This window comes from Podarcis melisellensis (assembly GCF_964234715.1).
Source record: "Podarcis melisellensis genome assembly, chromosome: 8".
Taxonomy (NCBI): Eukaryota; Metazoa; Chordata; class Lepidosauria; order Squamata; family Lacertidae; genus Podarcis; species Podarcis melisellensis.
Genome location: NC_138540.1, coordinates 84,468,701 through 84,488,111, shown reverse-complemented (window position 1 = coordinate 84,488,111; position 19,411 = coordinate 84,468,701). Strand labels below are relative to the sequence as shown.

The 19,411-nt window shown below is 49.8% G+C and overlaps 1 protein-coding gene across 3 annotated transcripts in view; it reads right to left on the bottom strand.

The window, feature by feature from the left end:
• Positions 1-19,411, bottom strand: part of RINL (Ras and Rab interactor like) — a 47,053-nt gene that overhangs the window by 9,368 nt on the left and 18,274 nt on the right. For 2 of the 3 annotated variants that reach the window (XM_081921990.1, XM_081921991.1), the window contains 5 exons: positions 12,848-12,920; positions 11,789-11,877; positions 9,589-9,957; positions 5,349-6,002; positions 939-1,253 (listed from right to left, as the gene is read on the bottom strand). In XM_081921990.1, the coding sequence (XP_081778116.1) occupies positions 939-1,253; positions 5,349-6,002; positions 9,589-9,957; positions 11,789-11,877; positions 12,848-12,920 (1,500 nt within the window). Of the gene's footprint in view, positions 1-938; positions 1,254-5,348; positions 6,003-9,588; positions 9,958-11,788; positions 11,878-12,847; positions 12,921-15,405; positions 15,436-19,411 lie in introns of those variants that run through there. The other variant, XM_081921992.1, reaches the window with a different exon arrangement.

Sequence of the window (19,411 nt, the reverse complement as noted above, 5' to 3'; positions counted from 1 at the left end):
CTGGGTTAGCGGGGTCTGTAACCTGAAGCGTATGTAACCTGAAGCATATGTAACCCGAGGTACCACTGCACAGTCGTACATTATGATACGATAATCTTTATTGTCATTGTCCCATACAGAACGAAATTGTTGATTTGAACATTTCGGCTCCAGAACGCCACAAACCTGGAAGTGTTCTGGTTTGCAAACGTTTTTTGGAACCCGCAAGTCCGACGGGGCTTCCATGGCATCCGGTTGGCTGCGGGAGGTTCCTGCAGCCAATCAGAAGCCGCGCCTTGGTTTCTGAACGTTTTGGAAGTCAAACCGACTTTCTGAACAGATTCCGTTCGGCTTCCGGCTGTACTGGGACTCAGGGGCGTTTGGTGAAGCTGAATGTTGGGAGATTCGTTCAGCCCAGACCCTGAGACCCAGCACCGAGGGCCTTCTGGCAGTTCCCTCATTGCGAGAAGTGAGGTTACAGGGAACCAGAGAGAGGGCCTTCTTGGTAGTGGCGCCCTCCCTGTGGAATTCCCTCCCTTCAGATGTGAAGGAAATAAGCAGCTATCTTCTCTTTAAAAGACATCTGAAGGCAGCCCTGTTTAGGGAAGTTTTTAATACTTAATGCTGTATTGTTTTTAACACTTGATTGGGAGCCGCCCAGAGTGGCTGGGGAAACTCAGCCAGATGGGCGGGGTATAAATAATAAATTATTATTATTATTATTATTATTATTATTCAAGACAAGCAAAAAGAAAAGCCCTTCTTCCCAAGTCAGGCCACTTGGTCCATGCAGCTCAGCGCTGCCTACACTGGCTGGCAGCCACTCTCCAGAATTTCAGACAGGGAATCCTTCCCCAGCTGGGGATCGAAACTGGGACCTTGCTGGAGGCAAACCAGCTGCTCTATACCACTGAGCTCTGACCCTTCTCAGAGAGGTGTTGCCAAGGCAGCCTCCCTACCTGCTCCTTCTGCAGCCTGGTTCATGGCTTCGTAGAGCATCTTGCAGACTTTGAGCATGTGCGTCTCCTTCTTCTTGGGGGAGTAAGCCTGGTGCATGAGGCTCAGCTTGGCCTGGATGCGCTCCAAGGCGGCCGCATCTGGGACGCCGGCCGTCACGCCCAGCTCGGCCAGGCTCTGCCGCCGCATGGTGGCCTGGTGCTGGCGCAGTTTGTCCAAGGTGCCGTCGTGGGCGTGGAATTCGTGCAACTGGGCGTAGATGGCGTTGCGGAGAGGCTTCAGCATGCATTTGTACAGAGCGGCTTCCACCACGGAACCTAGCAGCAAAATGATACAAGAAAGGGGAAGAGGGAGAAGAAGAGAAATTGAAGCCACGACACGTTACTGTGGATCACGTAGGTCAGGCAAGTGGTGTACAGTGGTGCCTCGCAAGACGAAATTAATCCGTTCCGTGAGGCTCTTCGTATAGCGGTTTTTTCCTCTTGCGAAGCAAGCCCATTGACAGCTTAGCGGATTAGCGCTATTAGCGGTTTAGCGGCTTTTAGCAATCAGCTGTTAAGCGGCTTATCAGCGGATCAGCTGATAAGCGGCTTAGCGGCTTAGGAAAAGGGGGGGAGGGGAAAAACCCCACAGGAACTCGCAAGACATTTTCGTCTTGCGAAGCAAGCCCATAAAGAAATTTGTTTTGCGAAGCGCCTCCAAAACGGAAAACCCTTTCGTCTAGCGGGTTTTCCGTCTTGCGAGGCATTCGTCTTGCGGGGCACCACTGTATCGGAGGGCGAGCACAGCTCCGGGATTTTTCTTCCCAGAGGAGGAGCAACGGTGCCACCTGGACGCTCCTTGCCCTAGCACGGGGATGAGGCGATGACGAGGCTTTCAAGGTTGTGGCAAGTTTAATGATGATAATAATGGGCGACTATCCTAGAGGAAATCCGAGAATGAGAATCCAGAGACCAGACACACTTTCCCTTTTGTTTGATGGCGTTCCAGTTTAAAACATAACCACATTTTTCACAAGGTTGCTTGCACTTTGAATTCAATAAAATAATAATAATAATAATAATAATAATAATAATAATAATAATAATAATAATATTTTATTTATATCCCGCCCTCGCCGGGCTCAGAGCAGCTAACAATAAAAGTAACACAGCATTCTAAAATCAATTCATTCTAAAATCAATTAAATTAAATTAATGGCAACCATTAACAGCTCTGTCTTGCAGGCCCTGCGGAAAGATGTCAAGTCCCACAGGGTCCTAGTCTCTTGTGACACAGCGTTCCACCAGATCGGGGCCAGTACTGAAAAGGCCCTGACTCTGGTTGAGGCCAGCCTAACCTCCCTGTGGCCTGGGACCTCCAAGATGTTTTTGTTTGAAGACCGTAAGGTCCTCCGTGGGACATACCAGGAGAGGCAGTCCTGTAGGTACGAGGGTCCTAGGCCATATGGGGCTTTGAAGCACCTTAAACCTGATCCTGTACTCCACCGGGAGCCAGTGCAGCTGGAATAGCACCAGGTGAATGTGATCCTGCAGCGAGGACCCCGTAAGGAGTCTCGCCACAGCATTCTGCACCCGCTGGAGTTTCTGGGTCAGTCTCAAGGGCAGCCCCACGCAGAGTGAATTCAAAACCGAAAGGTTGCATTTTCAGCTGGCTAAGGGCAGGGGCGGAGGAAGGGGGGTGCGGTAGGGGTATGTTGCCCCAGGTATCACCTCTGAGGGGGGTGACAAAATGCCGGGTGGCACTCACCGTGGGGCCTGCAGCGCACCCAAGTCACGCATCTCTCCTGGGAGTGAAGCGATGGCTCAGGCGTGCGCAGGTTCCGCGCAGCCCAAACAGTTCGCCTGGTGCCTCCCCCTCAGCTATAGGGCGGCTGAGTGGGAAGAGGCAGGCAGACTCCTTGGAGGCCCCACAGAGCGTCCTGCCCCAGCTGGCCCCGCGCCTGGGTGCCTGACATGCGCACCGCCCCAGGCGCCCGATAGCCTTGCTCCGCCGCTGGCTAAGGGGTTTTTTTGTTGTTGTTGATGGCTCAATATGTTAAAAGCTCAGTGTCTTCTACAATATGGCATTCAGAGGTGCAGAGAGAGTGTGTTTTGCCTACACACAATTATGGTTTTGGAACATAACCCCTGCTTAAGCTAAGAGTCAGCTATACTGCTGTGATTCCTCCCACCCCTTCAAGTGAGAATTGGAAAGTTCTCAGGAGTTGAGATTCTTGCATTGCAGGGTGTTGGACTAGATGACCCCTGGGGTACCTTCCAACTCTATAATAATAATAAAAATTATTTATACCCCGCCCTCCCCAGCCAAGACCAGGCTCAGGGCAGCTAACACCCGATATAAAACAAATTGATTGAAATACAACTTAAAAACAAGATTAAAATACAACATTAAAATGCAGCCTCATTTCAATGGAACGCTTTTTGGGGGTTGAAAATGTTAAGTCTTCACCAAGGCTAACTTTCCAGACTGGTCCTACATGGGCCAGAAAAAAGCCAGGGAAGTCCCCAAATAGGTGTTCCATCACAGGAGGAGAAAGGAAAAAAGAAGAGGGGGAGGGGATCAAGTTGATTCCAAGCCAAAGGCCAGGCGGAACAACTCTGTCTTACAGGCCCTGCGGAAAGAAATCAGATCCTGCAGGCTCCCTGGTCTCATGAGACAGAGCGTTTCACCAGGCTGGGGCCAGTGTTAAAAAGGCCCTGCCTCTGGTTGAGGCTTATCTGACTTCCTTAGGGCCTGGGACCGCTAGGGTGTTGCTATTTATGGACCTTGAGGCTCTCCGTGGGGCATACCGGAAGAGGCGGTCCTGTAGGTACAAGGGTCCTCTATGATTCCAAGAAACCTGATTCTGTATTCTGGGTGGAAACATCAGTAAGTGGGCCAAAGCCCAACAAACAAACAAGTGCAGGGAATTCAAAGCCTCTTTGGGTTTCTTTGTGTCCAGGAAGCTACCGTGGTTCCTCTTTGCATCTACTCCCTCCCAGCTGCCTCTGCTGCGTACGGTGTGGGCTGCATCAGAGCCTCAACCACAGCTTCCTAAATGCTCTGCTCTGACCCACGTGTGAGCGGATAGCGATGTCGCAAGCTGGCCACGGTCCAGAGTGGAAACAGCAGGCGTGTTATTTTCGGCTGCTCAGAGATACGATGAAATACATTTATAAGCAGCTTTGCCGGGAAGCAGGTAACCTGACGGTGTGACGGTTTCTGTTTTGGGGGTAGACAGAGCTTTGCCCCCCACCAAGATTGCAACCTTGGCCATGCAGAGTAGCACAAGAAGAGGAGAAGCAAGAGGAGGAGATTGTGGGGTTGCCAAGTCAGCAGCACCCCAGACCCTGAGATCTCAGGACCCAAATGTGAGACCTAGGGGAGAGCCCTGGTGATGTCACAGATGTGGGCCCTGGAGATGGAAGTTAATTGGGAGAGGGCAGTGGAGGAGGGTAGACCCTACAGAGTCTGAGCCCTGGAGATGGAGGTTAATTGGGAGAGGGGAGGAGGAAGCAATGTAGGGCTGCGCCTACTCATACCGATAGTCTGTGCAATAATTTGCAGCGGGCTGAAACTTCAACCTGCACACGTAGTTTTCTGAGTAACTTTTCTTTTAAAAAATAAAGATTGTATAATTTTAGAAGATAATTTTGTATTATCTTTGAAGGGGGCATGGTCATGAAGGGGACCCTGTCCTTCTGAATTTGCCACAGCCACACTACTGCCAGCAACCAAAACTATTCAAAACAGATGACTCTCAAGTAGGGTAGCCATCATAGCTGTCAACTTTCCCCCCTTTTGAAGGGAAATTCCCTTATTCCAAATAGGATTCCTTGCAAGAAAAGGGAAAAGTTGACAGCTATGGTTGCCATATTCCGAAGAGACAAAAAGAGGGCACATTTGCCGACTTCTACTTTTCGCTGTGGGTTAAACCACAGAGACTAGGACTTGCTGATCAGAAGGTCGGCGGTTAGAATCCCCCCGACGGGGTGAGCTCCCGTTGCTCGGTCCCTGCTCCTGCCAATCTAGCAGTTCGAAAGTACGTCAGAGTGCAAGTAGATAAATAGGTACCGCTCCGGCGGGAAGGTAAACGGTGTTTCCGTGCGCTGCTCTGGTTCGCCAGAAGCGGCTTAGTCATGCTGGTCACATGACCCGGAAGCTGTCTGTGGACAAATGCCGGCTCCCTCGGCCAATAAAGCGAGATGAGCGCCACAACCCCAGAGTCGGCCACGACTGGACCTAATGGTCAGGGGTCCCTTTACCTCTACACTACTGCCAGCAACCAAAACTATTCAAAACAGACGACTCTCAAGTAGGGCTGCCATATTTTGAAGAGGAAAAAAGAGGGCACATTTGCCGACTTCTGCTTTTAACTATGGATCGCTCGAAGAGGAAGGGCGGGATACGAACTTAATAATGATAAATACCCAGGTCCATCTCCTCGGCCTCGCTGTGCTCGCAGACCACATGCAGCTCCGAGCTCTCGCACAGGTAGCCCTTGAGGTTACTAATCATCTGCCGGATCTCCTGGAGCAGGTCGGTGCTGGTAGCGTGCCGTTTCCCGGCTCCGCGCAGGATGTGCCCCACGAAGCTTTGCACCAGCCCTCCCACATAGGAGGACGGCTCCTGGGCCAGCTCCTGCACTCGCTTGGACACCCGGCGTTCGGCCGAGAGGAACCCGCTGAACGTGCTGCCCACGGCGGAGAGGCGCTGGAAGACCTTGTAACTCAGGGCGGAGGAGGAACGCCGTTGCTTCTTCTGCTGAGCGGTGGCGGCGAGGAACCCCTCCGTTTCGTCCTCCACGCTGCTGACGGAGAGCGAGTCGAGTTCGGGGATGGGAGGCAGCAAGATGTTCTCACTCAGCAGAGAGGATTCAGAGTTGGACTTTTGCAGCGGCCAGGCGGGAGGCGGCGTGGTCGGGATCCCCTCTATCCAGGAGACGCGGTGCGGGGACTTGATCTCCTTCCGGTGGAGGTCGGGGGACAGAGGCAGCTCCTCGGAGGCGGCTTCCAAACTGCTGCAGGCCAGGCTGCGATGAAGAGGCCTCCATCGCGCGGTGGTGGAGCGGAGGAGAGGGTCACCTGAGGGTTGGCAGCAAAGAGAAAGGCATGATGGGTTAAATTGCTCTTCCCAAGCAGACTCGCCTGGCACCATCACTGCAAACCTTCGCTGCATCCGGACTCCAGTCCCCAGGGTGCGCCAGGTCCCTCCTTGTTATGAAGAATCGGAGAGCCAAGTGTCATCAGCATTCTGATGGCACCTGGGCCCCCGTCTCCTACAGTTCCAGGTACAAACAGACAATGCGGGTACCTCTGCGCCCATGACTCCCCTTCCAGGTGGCCCTGCCGGACATTACAGAGTCTGTTCTTATCAGCCAAGGGCTCAGCTCTGGACCTTGCCCACCTGTAGCCAGCCAGAAGGCAGTTAGAGAGTAACCCTCCGTACGTCAGAAATGGAAACGCACGCTAACCTGCAGGCCAAAATTACCGTATTTTTCGCTCTATAAGATGCACTTTCCCCCTCCTAAAAAGTAAGGGGAAATATGTGTGCGTCTTATGGAGCGAGTGCAGGCTGCGCAGCTATCGCTGAAGCCAAAACAGGTGAATTTTTTTTGGAAATTTTATTTACAGCATAACACAAACCCTCCACACACACCCCCAGAAATCCACCCCCATCAAACACGAACATAACAAACAACAAGCATAACATACAACAATACAAACAACCACATAAAAGACTTCCTTTATCCTGTATCTGGCCGCCTCCTCAACAACATTTGATTCAGAATATTTTTTTTTCTTGTTTCCCTCCTCTAAAAACTAGGTGCGCCTTATGGTCGGGTGCATCTTATAGAGCGGAAAATACAGTACATACAGTACATTTAAGGACTATCTTAGGAAATATTGCAAAATTAATGAATGTTAGAATGATGTTGGTTTAGAAATTAAGTGGTTTTCAGCTGTAATGATTAAGTAAAAAGAAAAGAAGGGTTAAAAATTAAATGAAAATTAAGGGAGAGGATTTGTTGAATTAATAATTAGAAATTGGAATACAGAAAAGGGAGGTATGAGGAGGTCGGGGAAGTAAGTTATAAGAAAATAAGGGAACGAAACCTTATTTGTTTTTAAATAGTTTTTAGTTTTGTATTTTGTCTTTTTTTTTATCTGTTATTTTCTGTGTTTGTGTTTTGTTTTTGCTATTGTTTTTTCTTTTTTCTGTATAATTTTTAAAACTTTAATAAATATCTTTTAAAAAAAAAAATACAGTACATACAAGACAGACTATCATAGTATCATAGAATTGTCGGGTTGGAAGGGACCAGGAGGGTTTAGTTCAAACCCCCTGCCATGCCCAGATTAAGAGTCTCATCCTGTACTCACTGAGTTATCACACTGAAGCGCTCCCTCGCGCGCGTGCTCTCTCTGTCTCTCCCACCCACCCCTTAACCAGCTGAAAGTGCAGGCCAGGATGGCGCTTGCCAGCTTTTATCTGCATGGTCCTTCTGTCCACATACTTCCCAGGAGGGACAGGACACAATCTGCTCTTATCAGCAAGGCCAGGCTCACAATCCAGTTGTATTCACTCAACCTGAAGGAGCATCTCCACCCCCATCATTCAGCCCGGACACTGAGGTCCAGCTCCAAGGGCCTTCTGGCGGTTCCCTCACTGTGAGAAGTGAGGTGACAGGGAGCCGGGCAGAGGGCCTTCTCGGTAGTGGCACCTGCCCTGTGAAATGCCCTCCCATCAGATGTCATAGAAATAAGCAACTACAGTGGTACCTCTGGTTATGTACTTAATTTGTTCCGGAGGTCTGTTCTTAACCTGAAACTGTTCTTAACCTGAAGCACCACTTTAGCTAATGGGGCCTCCCGCTGCCGCCACACCGCCAGAGCATGATTTCTGTTCTCATCCTGAAGCAAACCTGAGGCACTATTTCTGGGTTAGCGGCGTCTGTAACCTGAAGCGTATGTAACCCGAGGTACCACTGTATCTGACTTTCAGAAGACATGTGAAGGCAGCCCTGCTTAGGGAAGTTTTTATTGTCTGATGTTTTATCGTGATTTTAATATTCTGTTGGGAGCCGCCCAGAGTGGCTGGGGAAACCCAGCCAGGAGGGCGGGGTAGAAATAATTAATAATTTATTATTATTATTATTAACCAGTAATTAAAAAGTAGAATCATAGAATCATAGAGTTGGAAGAGACCCCAAGGGCCATCGAGTCCAACCCCCTGCCAAGCAGGAAACACCATCAGAGCACTCCTGACATATGGTTGTCAAGCCTCTGCTTAAAGACCTCCAAAGAAGGAGACTCCACCACACTCCTTGGCAGCAAATTCCACTGTCAAACAGCTCTTACTGTCAGGAAGTTCTTCCTAATGTTTAGGTGGAATCTTCTTTCTTGTAGTTTGGATCCATTGCTCCGTGTCCGCTTCTCTGGAGCAGCAGAAAACAACCTTTCTCCCTCCTCTATGTGACATCCTTTTATATATTTGAACATGGCTATCATATCACCCCTTCACCTCCTCTTCTCCAGGCTAAACATGCCCAGCTCCCTTAGCCGTTCCTCATAAGGCATCGTTTCCAGGCCTTTGACCATTTTGGTTGCCCTCCTCTGGACACGTTCCAGTTTGTCAGTGTCCTTCTTGAACTGTGGTGCCCAGAACTGGACACAGTACTCCAGGTGAGGTCTGACCAGAGCAGAATACAGTGGCACTATTACTTCCCTTGATCTAGATGCTATACTCCTATTGATGCAGCCCAGAATTGCATGGGCTTTTTTAGCTGCCGCGTCACACTGTTGGCTCATGCCAAGTATGGGAAAAGGAAAAAGTCACTTACAGAAGGATCAGAAGTAGTCCTCCAGAATCAGGGAGCCTCTGAGCTGAAGGCAGAATTACAGGCGAAACAGACAGGCAAGATGATCCCAGTGATGCTGCCTTGCTCTCCCAAACACACACACACACACACACACCACACTACCTTACTGGCTGAGAGAGCAGGCACTTTCCCCAGCCCTACCCAGAGATACTGAGGATTGAATCTGGGGCCTTCTGCATGCTGAGTCCAGCAGGAGAGAAGGAGAATTGGAAGCAGAGTCTTCATGCTACAAATGTGGCAGATGCCCTCAATAGCAGCAGCTCCTTACCTCAGTGGCGTAGCGTGGGTTGTCAGCACCCGGGGCAAGGCAAGTAATTTGCGCCCCCTAACCTGCTGCCGCTGCCAGCTTCTTCTTGCTGCTGCCTGGGCTGGGGTATTTACGGTAAGGTAGCCACGGCGGCGGCGGCGGCGGATCCGTGTCAGGTGATTTGAGGTGAGTTGCCGCTGGCGCTGCCGCCCAAACGATGCCGCTTGCCCAGAGGAGGAGGAGGGCAGAGAGGCGAGGAAAATGCAACATGGCCCAGCAGCTGCAGCGGTGGGGCTGCCTGGGGTGCCCTCCGCGGCCCTGACGCGCGGGGACCGCGGCGAGCGCTGAGAGCCGCTGCTTGCCGGACGCCTTCAGCCCGGACGCGTGCACAGCTCGTCGGTTCCGTGAGACATGGGGCTCTGCTACAGCCTGCGCCCGAGGCTCTTCGGCGACTCCGGAGGCGGCGAGCGCGCCCCCCCCAGATGTTGCGCCTGGTGCGGCCGGCCCCCCCTGCACCCCCCACGCTACGCCACTGCCTTACCTTTCTCCATCTCCTCGTCCTCATCTAGAGACTCTGGATGATCCAGACTCCCACGGGGTCCTTGTTTCCTGGATGCTGCTTTTACGGAGCTGGACGTCCGGGGAGTCCCCAGCCCGTTCGGGAACCGCAGAGTGCCCCTTGTGCTACTGGACCGGCACAAGCTGGACGCAAGGTCAAGCCAGCTAGCATCGCTGTGCACAGAGACGAACAGCGGGTTGATGATGCACAGAGCTTCGTCCTCGGACGTTACCCGGACAGAACAGACCGCCTGTCTGGATTTAGAGGGGGCTCCATCGAGACCCACGGGCCCTCCTTCGACTTCAGCCGACACCAGCCCGTCATCAGGTTTAAGGGGCATTGTCCAGAACTCTGGAAATGAAGCAAAGAGAGAATGTGAAAGTTACTTTCTCTCCCCCCCCCCCCGGTGGCTTTCCTGTGCCTTTAATTAACAGCTGCCTGACAGGGAGCTATTAAAACAAGAGCAGCTTCCCAACGTGGAATTGCAAACTGGAAAGAGCTGGGCCACCGCGATTTCTCCACCAGCTCCATCTGGTATGCAGGCTGAAACCCTATCTGTCATTTTGGACTCACAGCTGTCCATGGAGGCGCAGGTCAATTCTGTGTCCTGGGCAGCTGTTTATCAGCTCCATCTGGTACGCAGGCTGAGACCCTACCTGCCCGCAGACTGTCTCGCCAGAGTGGTGCATGCTCTAGTTATCTCCCGCTTGGACTACTGCAATGCGTTCTATGTGGGGCTACCTTTGAAGGTGACCTGGAAACTACAACTAATCCAGAATGCGGCAGCTAGACTGGTGACTGGGAATGGCTGCTGAGACCATATAACACCCGTCCTGAAAAACCTACATTGGCTCCCAGTATGTTTCCGAGCACAATTCAAAGTTTGATGCTGACCTTTAAAGCCCTAAACACCCTCAAAGGCCCATTATATCTGAAGGAGCGTCTCCACCCCCATTGTTCTACCCGGACACTGAGGTCCAGCGCCGAGGGCCTTCTGGCGGTTCCCTCACTGCGAGAGGCCAAGTTACAGGGAACCAGGCAGAGGGCCTTCTTGGTAGTGGCACCCGCCCTGTGGAACGCCCTCCCACCAGATGTCAAAGAGAACAACAACTACCAGACTTTTAGAAGACATCTGAAGGCAGCCCTGTTTAGGGAAGCTTTTAATGTTTGACGCATTACTGTATTTTAATATTTTGTTGGAAGCCACCCAGAGTGGCTGGGGGAGCCCAGCCAGATGGGTGGGGTATAAATAAATAATTATTATTAATTATTATTATTATTATTATTATTATTATTATTATTATTATTATTATTATTATTCTGACTCTCATACAGCTTGTTAGCAAGGCATAGGACCCTCATCCCAGAACAAGGAGAGTGGGGGCTAATGGGGACACACATACAAGCTAGCCTTGGAGAGGCGACCATTTTGAATTTTTTTTCCCTAATAAAGACTGTAGGAACTTCAAGAAAAACTGTTTGTTGAGCAATATTCCTCAATATTGCAGGGAGATTAGACATTGTTGGCTATCGAATGAGCATTCACTTTGTGGAGAGGACAGACGAGGTTGGCTACTTAATGAGCATTTGTTTTCTGAGTTGCTTGTGGGGAGGTTAGATGACGTCGCGTCAAAGCGCTATATCCCACCCTTTCCTTATCGCAAAATACAGTAGTACCTCGCAAGATGAAATTAATTCGTTCTGCGAGTTTTTTCGTCTTGCGATTTTTTCGTCTTGCGAAGCGCGGATTCCCTGGGTATTAACGGTTTTAAGAAAAAGGAAACAAACTCACAAGACGTTTTCGTCTTGCGAAGCAAGCCCATAGGGAAATTCGTCTTGCGAAGCAACTCAAAAAACGAAAAACTCTTTCGTCTTGCGGGTTTTTCGTCTTACGAGGCATTCGTCTTGCGAGGTACCACTGTATCTGATCTTTCGGGGAAGTCGGCTTGCTGTGCAAGAGCTCCCAACCTCAAATTGTTGGTGCAGGATTGAATCCCACCCAAAAACACTGACATTCTAAGAAGCGCCGCCTGAGAGCATTTGGAGACCAGAAAGCGAGGCGAAGCAGAGTTGGGTTGAACCAACCTATTCTGACAACACCAAGCGACAGGAATTTTGACTTGCAAGGAGGAGCAAGAAATCGACACCCCCACCCCCAGTCTGCCCTGCTGTTCTCACTCACTCACGCCCAAGGCAGCAACCGCATCTAATTCAGGCTTGTGTAGAAGTCGAAGGGCATCTGGGATCCTCAGCAGATGGGGAAGGATGTCTCTAGAAGCACAGAATGCAGCACATTCACAAAACCAATTCCCAAAGGAGGCAGCCAGAATCACAAGCCACAGGGCAGCGGCGTCCTCTGCTTACACCAAGCCCTCCACAGCGAAACTTATACAGTGGTACCTCAGGTTACATACGCTTCAGGTTACATACTCCGCTAACCCAGAAATAGTGCTTCAGGTTAAGAACTTTGCTTCAGGATGAGAACAGAAATTGTGCTCCGGTGGCGTGGCAGCAGCAGGAGGCCTCATTAGCTAAAGTGGTGCTTCAGGTTAAGAACAGTTTCAGGTTAAGTACGGACCTCCGGAATGAATTAAGTACTTAACCCGAGGTACCACTGTACTGAGGTCGCTTCCGTCTGGGCAAGGGTGCGTCCTTAATTGCTTGCTCCAAACCCCGATTTCCTGTAGCGCAAACCTTTGACATTAGCTGAAGACATAGAATAGAGCATGTTCTTCTCCAGTGTCTATATTATAGAGACATTTGTATTGCTCACCCAATAAGAAGTCTAAGAACGACTGGGGGGTGGAGCTTGCATGCCTTGTGTGTGGCTAGTTAATGCAAGCTGAGGGGTTTTTTGAATGCTGGACGCCATTTTGTTGCACGTGCTGCTGCAAATTTTGCAGTGCAAAGCCAGGCCGGGGAGCCATCTTAAGTTGAGGCTGCATAGGCCTTGTGGTGCATGTGATTCAGATTCTATTCAGTTGAACCTCTGGTTACAAAGTTGGTTGGCCAGTGTTCTCAAAGCTACCAGCATGAGTTTGACCAGACTGCAGGAGGACAGGAAGACTGGAGTGCCTGGAACAGGTGAGGCTGCAGGTCCCTTATTTTGGCTGCTGGCCCCTTATTTTCAAATCTGTAAGTTGACAGCTATGGATCCAAATGCAAGGACAGAGGGAGAGACGACAACCCAACCCGCCCCCCCCCCCGGTCTCCCCATCAGCAGCTGCCCCCAAACACTCACCTGCTCACAAGGTGGAAAGAGACCAGCTCCAAGAGGTCTCTGAAATGCAGCAGGGAGCCCTCCAGAGAAATCACTGTGAGAATGAGAGAAGCATCAGAAGAAGGCAGTGCAATTATAGGCCACATATTGGGGGGGGGGTGTTAGTTTGACCCTTTCAATCCTCTCCCCATGCAGAAGGTCTTTTGGGGCAAGGAGATGCACCCATTTAAAGCTTCTCTGTCTATCATTGACCTTTCGTTACTTGAAGCTTGTGGGACAATCGTTGCAACACGGCTATTTGCCAAACTTCACAGGCCGAGTAATGCACACTTCATGCACCTACGGAGTCAACACACGTTTAAAGCGCACGACTTCTCCCCAAAGAATCCTGGGAACTGCAGTTCGTTAAAGGCACTGGAAGCGGTAGCTCTGCAAAGGGCAACCCAGAGTTCCCAGGATTCTTTGGGGGAATGTTACGCAAAAGTAAAACATAAAGCAGCATTAAAAACAATGCAGATGATCATTACGACTAATCCAGAATGCGGCAGCTAGACTGGTGACTGGTGACTGGGACCGGCCACCGAGACCACATAACTGTTGGAGTTCTGCCTGGGTCAGAGGAATGTGCCACAGCGTAGGCACCGGCAGATATTCCTTGGCGACCTCCCCGCTGCGCCACTCTGCTGATAAGCAGGCGAGGTCTCGGCGATTCTTCCCAGATGTGTGAGAAGAACACACCGTTCATTCTCTCTCCCCTTTGGTGTCCCCCAGGGAGGGGAAAGAAGCAGACAGAAATCTATTTACATCCTTTATTTCTGTCTCTTACATCAGTACAGAGAAACATGTCTGCACTCCACAGCAGTAAGAATAAACTCCACCCTTGTACTTCCAGTACGGGTCATATGACACACACACTGAGCTAACATCCGGTGCTCAGTACAGAATGGACTGCCCCTTTGTTCCCATGGCAACAGTCACAAACATCCTGTTTGGCTTTCCAGCCACAAGCAGCTGACTGAGCTGCTACAGCCTTTGCTTGCTACTGCATTGGTGCTTTATGATAACAATAACACCGGTCTTGAAAGACCTACATTGGCTCCCAGTACGTTTCCGAGCACAATTCAAAGTGTTGGTGCTGACCTTTAAAGCCCTAAATGGCCTTGGTCCAGTATACCTGAAGGAGCGTCTCCACCCCCATCATTCTGCCCGGACACTGAGGTCCAGTGCCAAGGGCCTTCTGGTGGTTCCCTCCCCGAGAAGTGAGGTTACAGGGAACCAGGCAAAGGGCCTTCTCGGTGGTGGCACCCGCCCTGTGGAACGCCCTCTCACCAGATGTCAAGGCAATAAGCAACCACCTGACGTTTAGAAGACATCTGAAGGCAGCCCTGTTCAGGGAAGTTTTTAATGTGTGACATTTTAATGTATTTTTAATCTTCGTTGGAAGCCGCCCAGAGTGGCTGAGGAAACCCAGCCAGATGGGCGGCGTACAAATAATAAAATATTATTAATTATTATTGTTATGATGATGATGATGATGATGACTGGTCAGTCATTGAACAGCTAGAGAGACCTGCTAGTCTAGAGACCTGTCTTGACCAGTCATCCTTCCCATAACCCAGCAGTGAGAAAGCTACACTCTGCCCATGCCTAGAGGCATCCTTTATCTGGCTCCGGACTGATCCTACAAGTGCCAAGATGAATCACAAGGGTCTCAGCGCTGGCTCAAATTAAGGCCTGTGAAGTCCAAGCAGGGGCCCCCCAAAGGAGGCGCCAAACACGAAATCCAAGGATGGAATCCTCAAGTCCAGCTTTCTAGTCCTCTGTGTTACAAAAGCACCAGATCACACGGTGTCCCTCAGGACTAGAAACTCACTGGCCTCTGCATTGTGAAGCCCTAGTCCCTCCTTGCTTCCCCAAAGCATCGCAACAACATTATGGATTTGTAACGTGCCAAAGATCTAAGCATCTCAAGAGTTGGCAAGCCAATGAACGAGAGTGAAGGGGAGGCAGAGGAACAGTGCAATGAAAAGGCACAGTTCTCCAAAATGCATAATCATGGTTTAAGAAAAGAGGAAAGAATGCCGCTTTAAAATCAGAAAAAATTAATCTTTATCTATCTGTCTATAGCAGGAAGGTGTGCTTCCTCCATAGATCAATCAGCCTGGAGCTCATTCATACCATGTTCAAATTTTGAACAGCATCCACATCTCATGTCTGCCCAGGCTGGTGATTCCCATCAAACCCACACAATCTTCAAATCCAGAACTTGTTGGCTATTTGCAGATTAGTTGCGCTGCAGAAAGTGTGCTGGGGAGACCACACATTACAAGGAACGCAAAAAGAACTTTAGGGTGGTTAAAAAAACAAAAACTCCTTTTACATTAAATATATCAATAAGCATGACTCACCAACCACCAGGGTACTGTGAGAGCTAGGTGCTGCTCTTTATATACTGTACCCAACAGCTTAATTAACATAACTTAACAGCACCGGCTATACCGCTTCACAGCTGTAAAACTAGGTCATGTTATTTGCTCTGGCCCTTAAAGAAATACACATCTTGTGGAACAATAATGAACCTTCAGATTTAAAGAGACCGTTCAACAGGGCTACGCACTCTGCTATTTCCCCTCGTCCGTCCGTCCTTCCTTTTTTTTTAAAATAAATTTTTATTAAATTTTTCCTTTACAAATAAATCCGTACAACCATGTTTACAAATTTCCTGTTTTTGAACTTCCACCAGCACCTCCCTCAATCATCCATTTTTCCTATCTTCACGCATTTTCTATATATGATATTGCCGATTTAATATTATCCTTCCATCTCTATTTCTTTTTTACAATATACCTTGTACTATCACAAAGCCTCCTTGAAACCCACTAGCGTTGTCTGTTCATCACATATAGTTTTCAGATAATCCGTAAACTTTCCCCTCGTCCGCCCTTCCATCAGTCGAGCAAAACACATGACTGCGGAGAAGAAACAAACTTCATTTCCAAGAAGAACCACCTGCACTTTGCTTATGGGGTGGGGCCTGTGGCTAGCAACAGCCACTTACATCCTCTCTCTCGTTCGAGTTTGAATTATTCCGTGGTGGTGCACGCAGGAAGGACAATGAACTCATTAACCAAAGCGCATGATTTGCACGCAGGAGAACTTGGATCAATTCCCGACATCTCCAGTTAAAAACAGATCCTGAAGAGACAGCTTTGGGTGGGGCGAGTTTCTGGAGAACTGCGAACATCCAGAAGAAGACTAGATTACAGACCGCCTTGGCGTGAGAGACAGCTCCCTGTCATTGCATTTATATTACACATGCTACCCTCTTGTACTGGGGACGCGGGTGGTGCTGTGCGTTAAAGCACAGAGCCTAGGGCTTGCCGATCAGAAGGTCAGCGGTTCGAATCCCCGCGACGGAGTGAGCTCCCGTTGCTCAGTCCCTGCTCCTGCCAACCTAGCAGTTTGAAAGCACCTCAAAGTGCAAGGAGATAAATAGGTATCGCTCTGGCGGGAAGGTAAACGGTGTTTCCGTGCACTGCTCTGGTTCGCCAGAAACAGTTTAGTCATGCTGGCTACACATGACCCAGAAGCTGTCTGCGGACAAACGCCGGCTCCCTTGGCCAGTAAAGCAAGATGAATGCCGTAACCCCAGAATCGTTCGCTACTAGACCTAATGGTCATGGGTCCCTTTACCCTTTACCCTCTTGTAGGGACCCCACTCCCCAATCTTTCCAGTACTAGAAGGCACAGCCACAGACGGGCAGGGTATAAATAAAATTATGATTATTACTATTATTGTTCTTGTTATTATTTCTCTTAATGAGAAGGGTCCTCCTCTGTCAACCCCGGATATTACCTCCAAGTTGCCTTGGAGACTCTTTATTAGTCCTTTTTTCCACATCTGAATGTTTTTTAGCCGTTAAGACACATTTTCCTCATTCGAATTAGACTGGGGTTGTCTACACCGCAACGTATGTGAATTTGTCTATGATTCTGCTATCCCATGGGCCGGCATGGCATACGCAGAGATAGCTGTGGTGTACCCACCTTTTAAAAAAAGAAACAAAATTCACCGAAGTAGTTTGCAAAAGCACAGTTAAAGGTAAAGGGACCCCTGACCATTAGGTCCAGCCTGCCTTGCCGCGGCAAAGGGGCTTGAATAACTCAGAGAAGCTATGAGCTATGCCATGCAGGGCCACCCAAGATGGACAGGTCATAGTGGAGAGTTTTGACCAAACGTGATCCACCTGGAGGAGGAACCGGCAAGCCACTCCAGTATCCCTGCCAAGAAAACTCCGTGGACAAAGACACCACCAGAAATAGTGACAAGCAAACAAATGACAAGAATGAGGAAGAGGTAGGGACGGAAAGGGGAGTAGCCGAAGATGACGGTCAATCCACTCACCCAAAAACACAGGCGGAAATTGCCTGTGACCTCGAGTGGAGTGTGGTTTGGAGCCCAATTTTCCCCAGCTTATTGGATTACACACACACACACACACACACACACACACACACCCTGTATTGGGCAAACCTTGAATTTACAGGAAGACAGCATGGAGATTGGTGTTGTTTGAGGGCGATGTCCTGTGGACTGTGCAAATTAAATGGGAATGAATGCACACAGTAAACTCCAGTATGGGCATCTAGCCTACCTAGGACCCTCGTACCTACGGGACCGCCTCTCCCGGTATGCCCCACGGAGAGCCTCAAGGTCCATAAATAGAAACACCCTAGTGGTCCCGGGCCCTAAGGAAGTTAGATTAGCTTCAACCTGATCCAGGGCCTTTTCAACACTGGCTCCGGTCTGGTGGAACACTCTGCCTCATGAGACCAGGGCCCTGCAGGATCTGATTTCTTTCCGCAGGGCCTGTAAGACGGAATTGTTCCACCTGGCCTTTGGCTTGGAGCCCATTTGATTCCCTCCCCCTCTTTCTTTTTCCTTTTTCCTTTCTCCTCCTGTGATGGGGCTGCATTTTAATATTTTAATGTTTCAATGTTGTATTTTAATCTTGTTTTTAAGTTGTATTCATTCAACTTGTTTTTATTATTGCTTGTTAGCCGCCCTGAGCCTGGCCTTGGCTGGGGAGGGCGGGGTATAAATAAAAATTATCATTATTATTATTATTATTATACCTCACCGGGTCATTGTGGGGATAAGGGGGGTTAGAAGGCAAGCACAGATGCTGGGCTCCTTGGAAGCAGCAAGAAAAACGCCACCCACACATTCAATAAGAGTTTCTCACCTGCAGCTAGGCTCAGAAACGAGGAAGGTGGCGTTTCTCAGGAGGCAGTTGATAAAGGAGCAGCTCAGTCAGAGATCCCCAAAAAAGTGTCTGGGGGGGGGGAGAGTTAATCCCTAGCCCCACCACAAGACTGAAGGGAGACCCCCATTTCATGAGAGACCTGCAAGGAGCAGCCCTTCTAAGCTTCTCCAAACCATTTCCCCTTTTAAGCAGGAGGAAACTGTGTTGCAAAACCCACCGGGGATGAATAATGGATGAGGCCTAATTTAGAGGAAGGGAGTGGGGTCTAAAGGTTAGAGCAAGGGGGGTAGATTTCCAGGTGGGGAACAGTGACGCTGGTACAGCAGGGAGAGAGGAGCAAAGGTTCAAGCACGTACGATTCTCGGGTCGAGGACTTGGGAACGTAGGCAGATGATTTACAATCAGTCAGGCCTTGGGGTCCTTCAAGTTCAGTATTGCTGGCACTGGCTGGCAACAGTTCCCAGCTCAGAAGGCAAAATGTGCAGGTGCTATTAATTTTAAAATCAGCCTTCTCCCCCTCTGCCCAGCTCCCAGAAAAGCACACATGGTCTAGCAGTGGCTATTCGCCGCAATAGTTCAGTAGAGCTTCCATGTACACAGGCAGTAATTATTATTATTATTATTATTATTATTATTATTATTATTATTAATTTATACCCCGCCCATCTGGCTGAGTTTCCCCAGCCACTCTGGGCAGCTCCCAATCCAGTGTTAAAGACAGTACAGCCTTAAATATTAAAAACTTCCCTGAACAGGGCTGCCTTCAGATGTCTTTTAAAGATAGGATAGCTGCTTATTTCCTTCACATCTAAAGGGAGGGGGTTCCACAGGGCGGGCGCCACTACCAAGAAGGCCCTCTGCCTGGTTCCCTGTAACCTCACTTCTCGCAATGAGGGAACCACCAGAAGGCCCTTGGCGCTGGATCTCAGTGTCCAGGCAGAACGATGGGGGTGGAGACGCTCCTTCAGGTATACAGGACCGAGGCCGTTTAGGGCTTTAAAGGTCAGCACCAACACTTTGAATTCTGCTCAGAAATGTACTGGGAGCCAATGCAGATCTCTCAGGACCGGTGTTATGTGGTCCCGGCGGCCGCTCCCAGTCACCAGTCTAGCTGCCGCATTCTGGATTAATTGCAGTTTCCGGGTCACCTTCAAAGGTAGCCCCACGTAGAGCGCATTGCAGTAGTCCAAGCGGGAGATAACTAGAGCATGCACCACCCTGGTGAGACAGTCCACAGGCAGGTAGGGTCTCAGCCTGCATACCAGGTGGAGCTGGTAGACAGCTGCCCTGGACACAGAATTGACCTGCGCCTCCATGG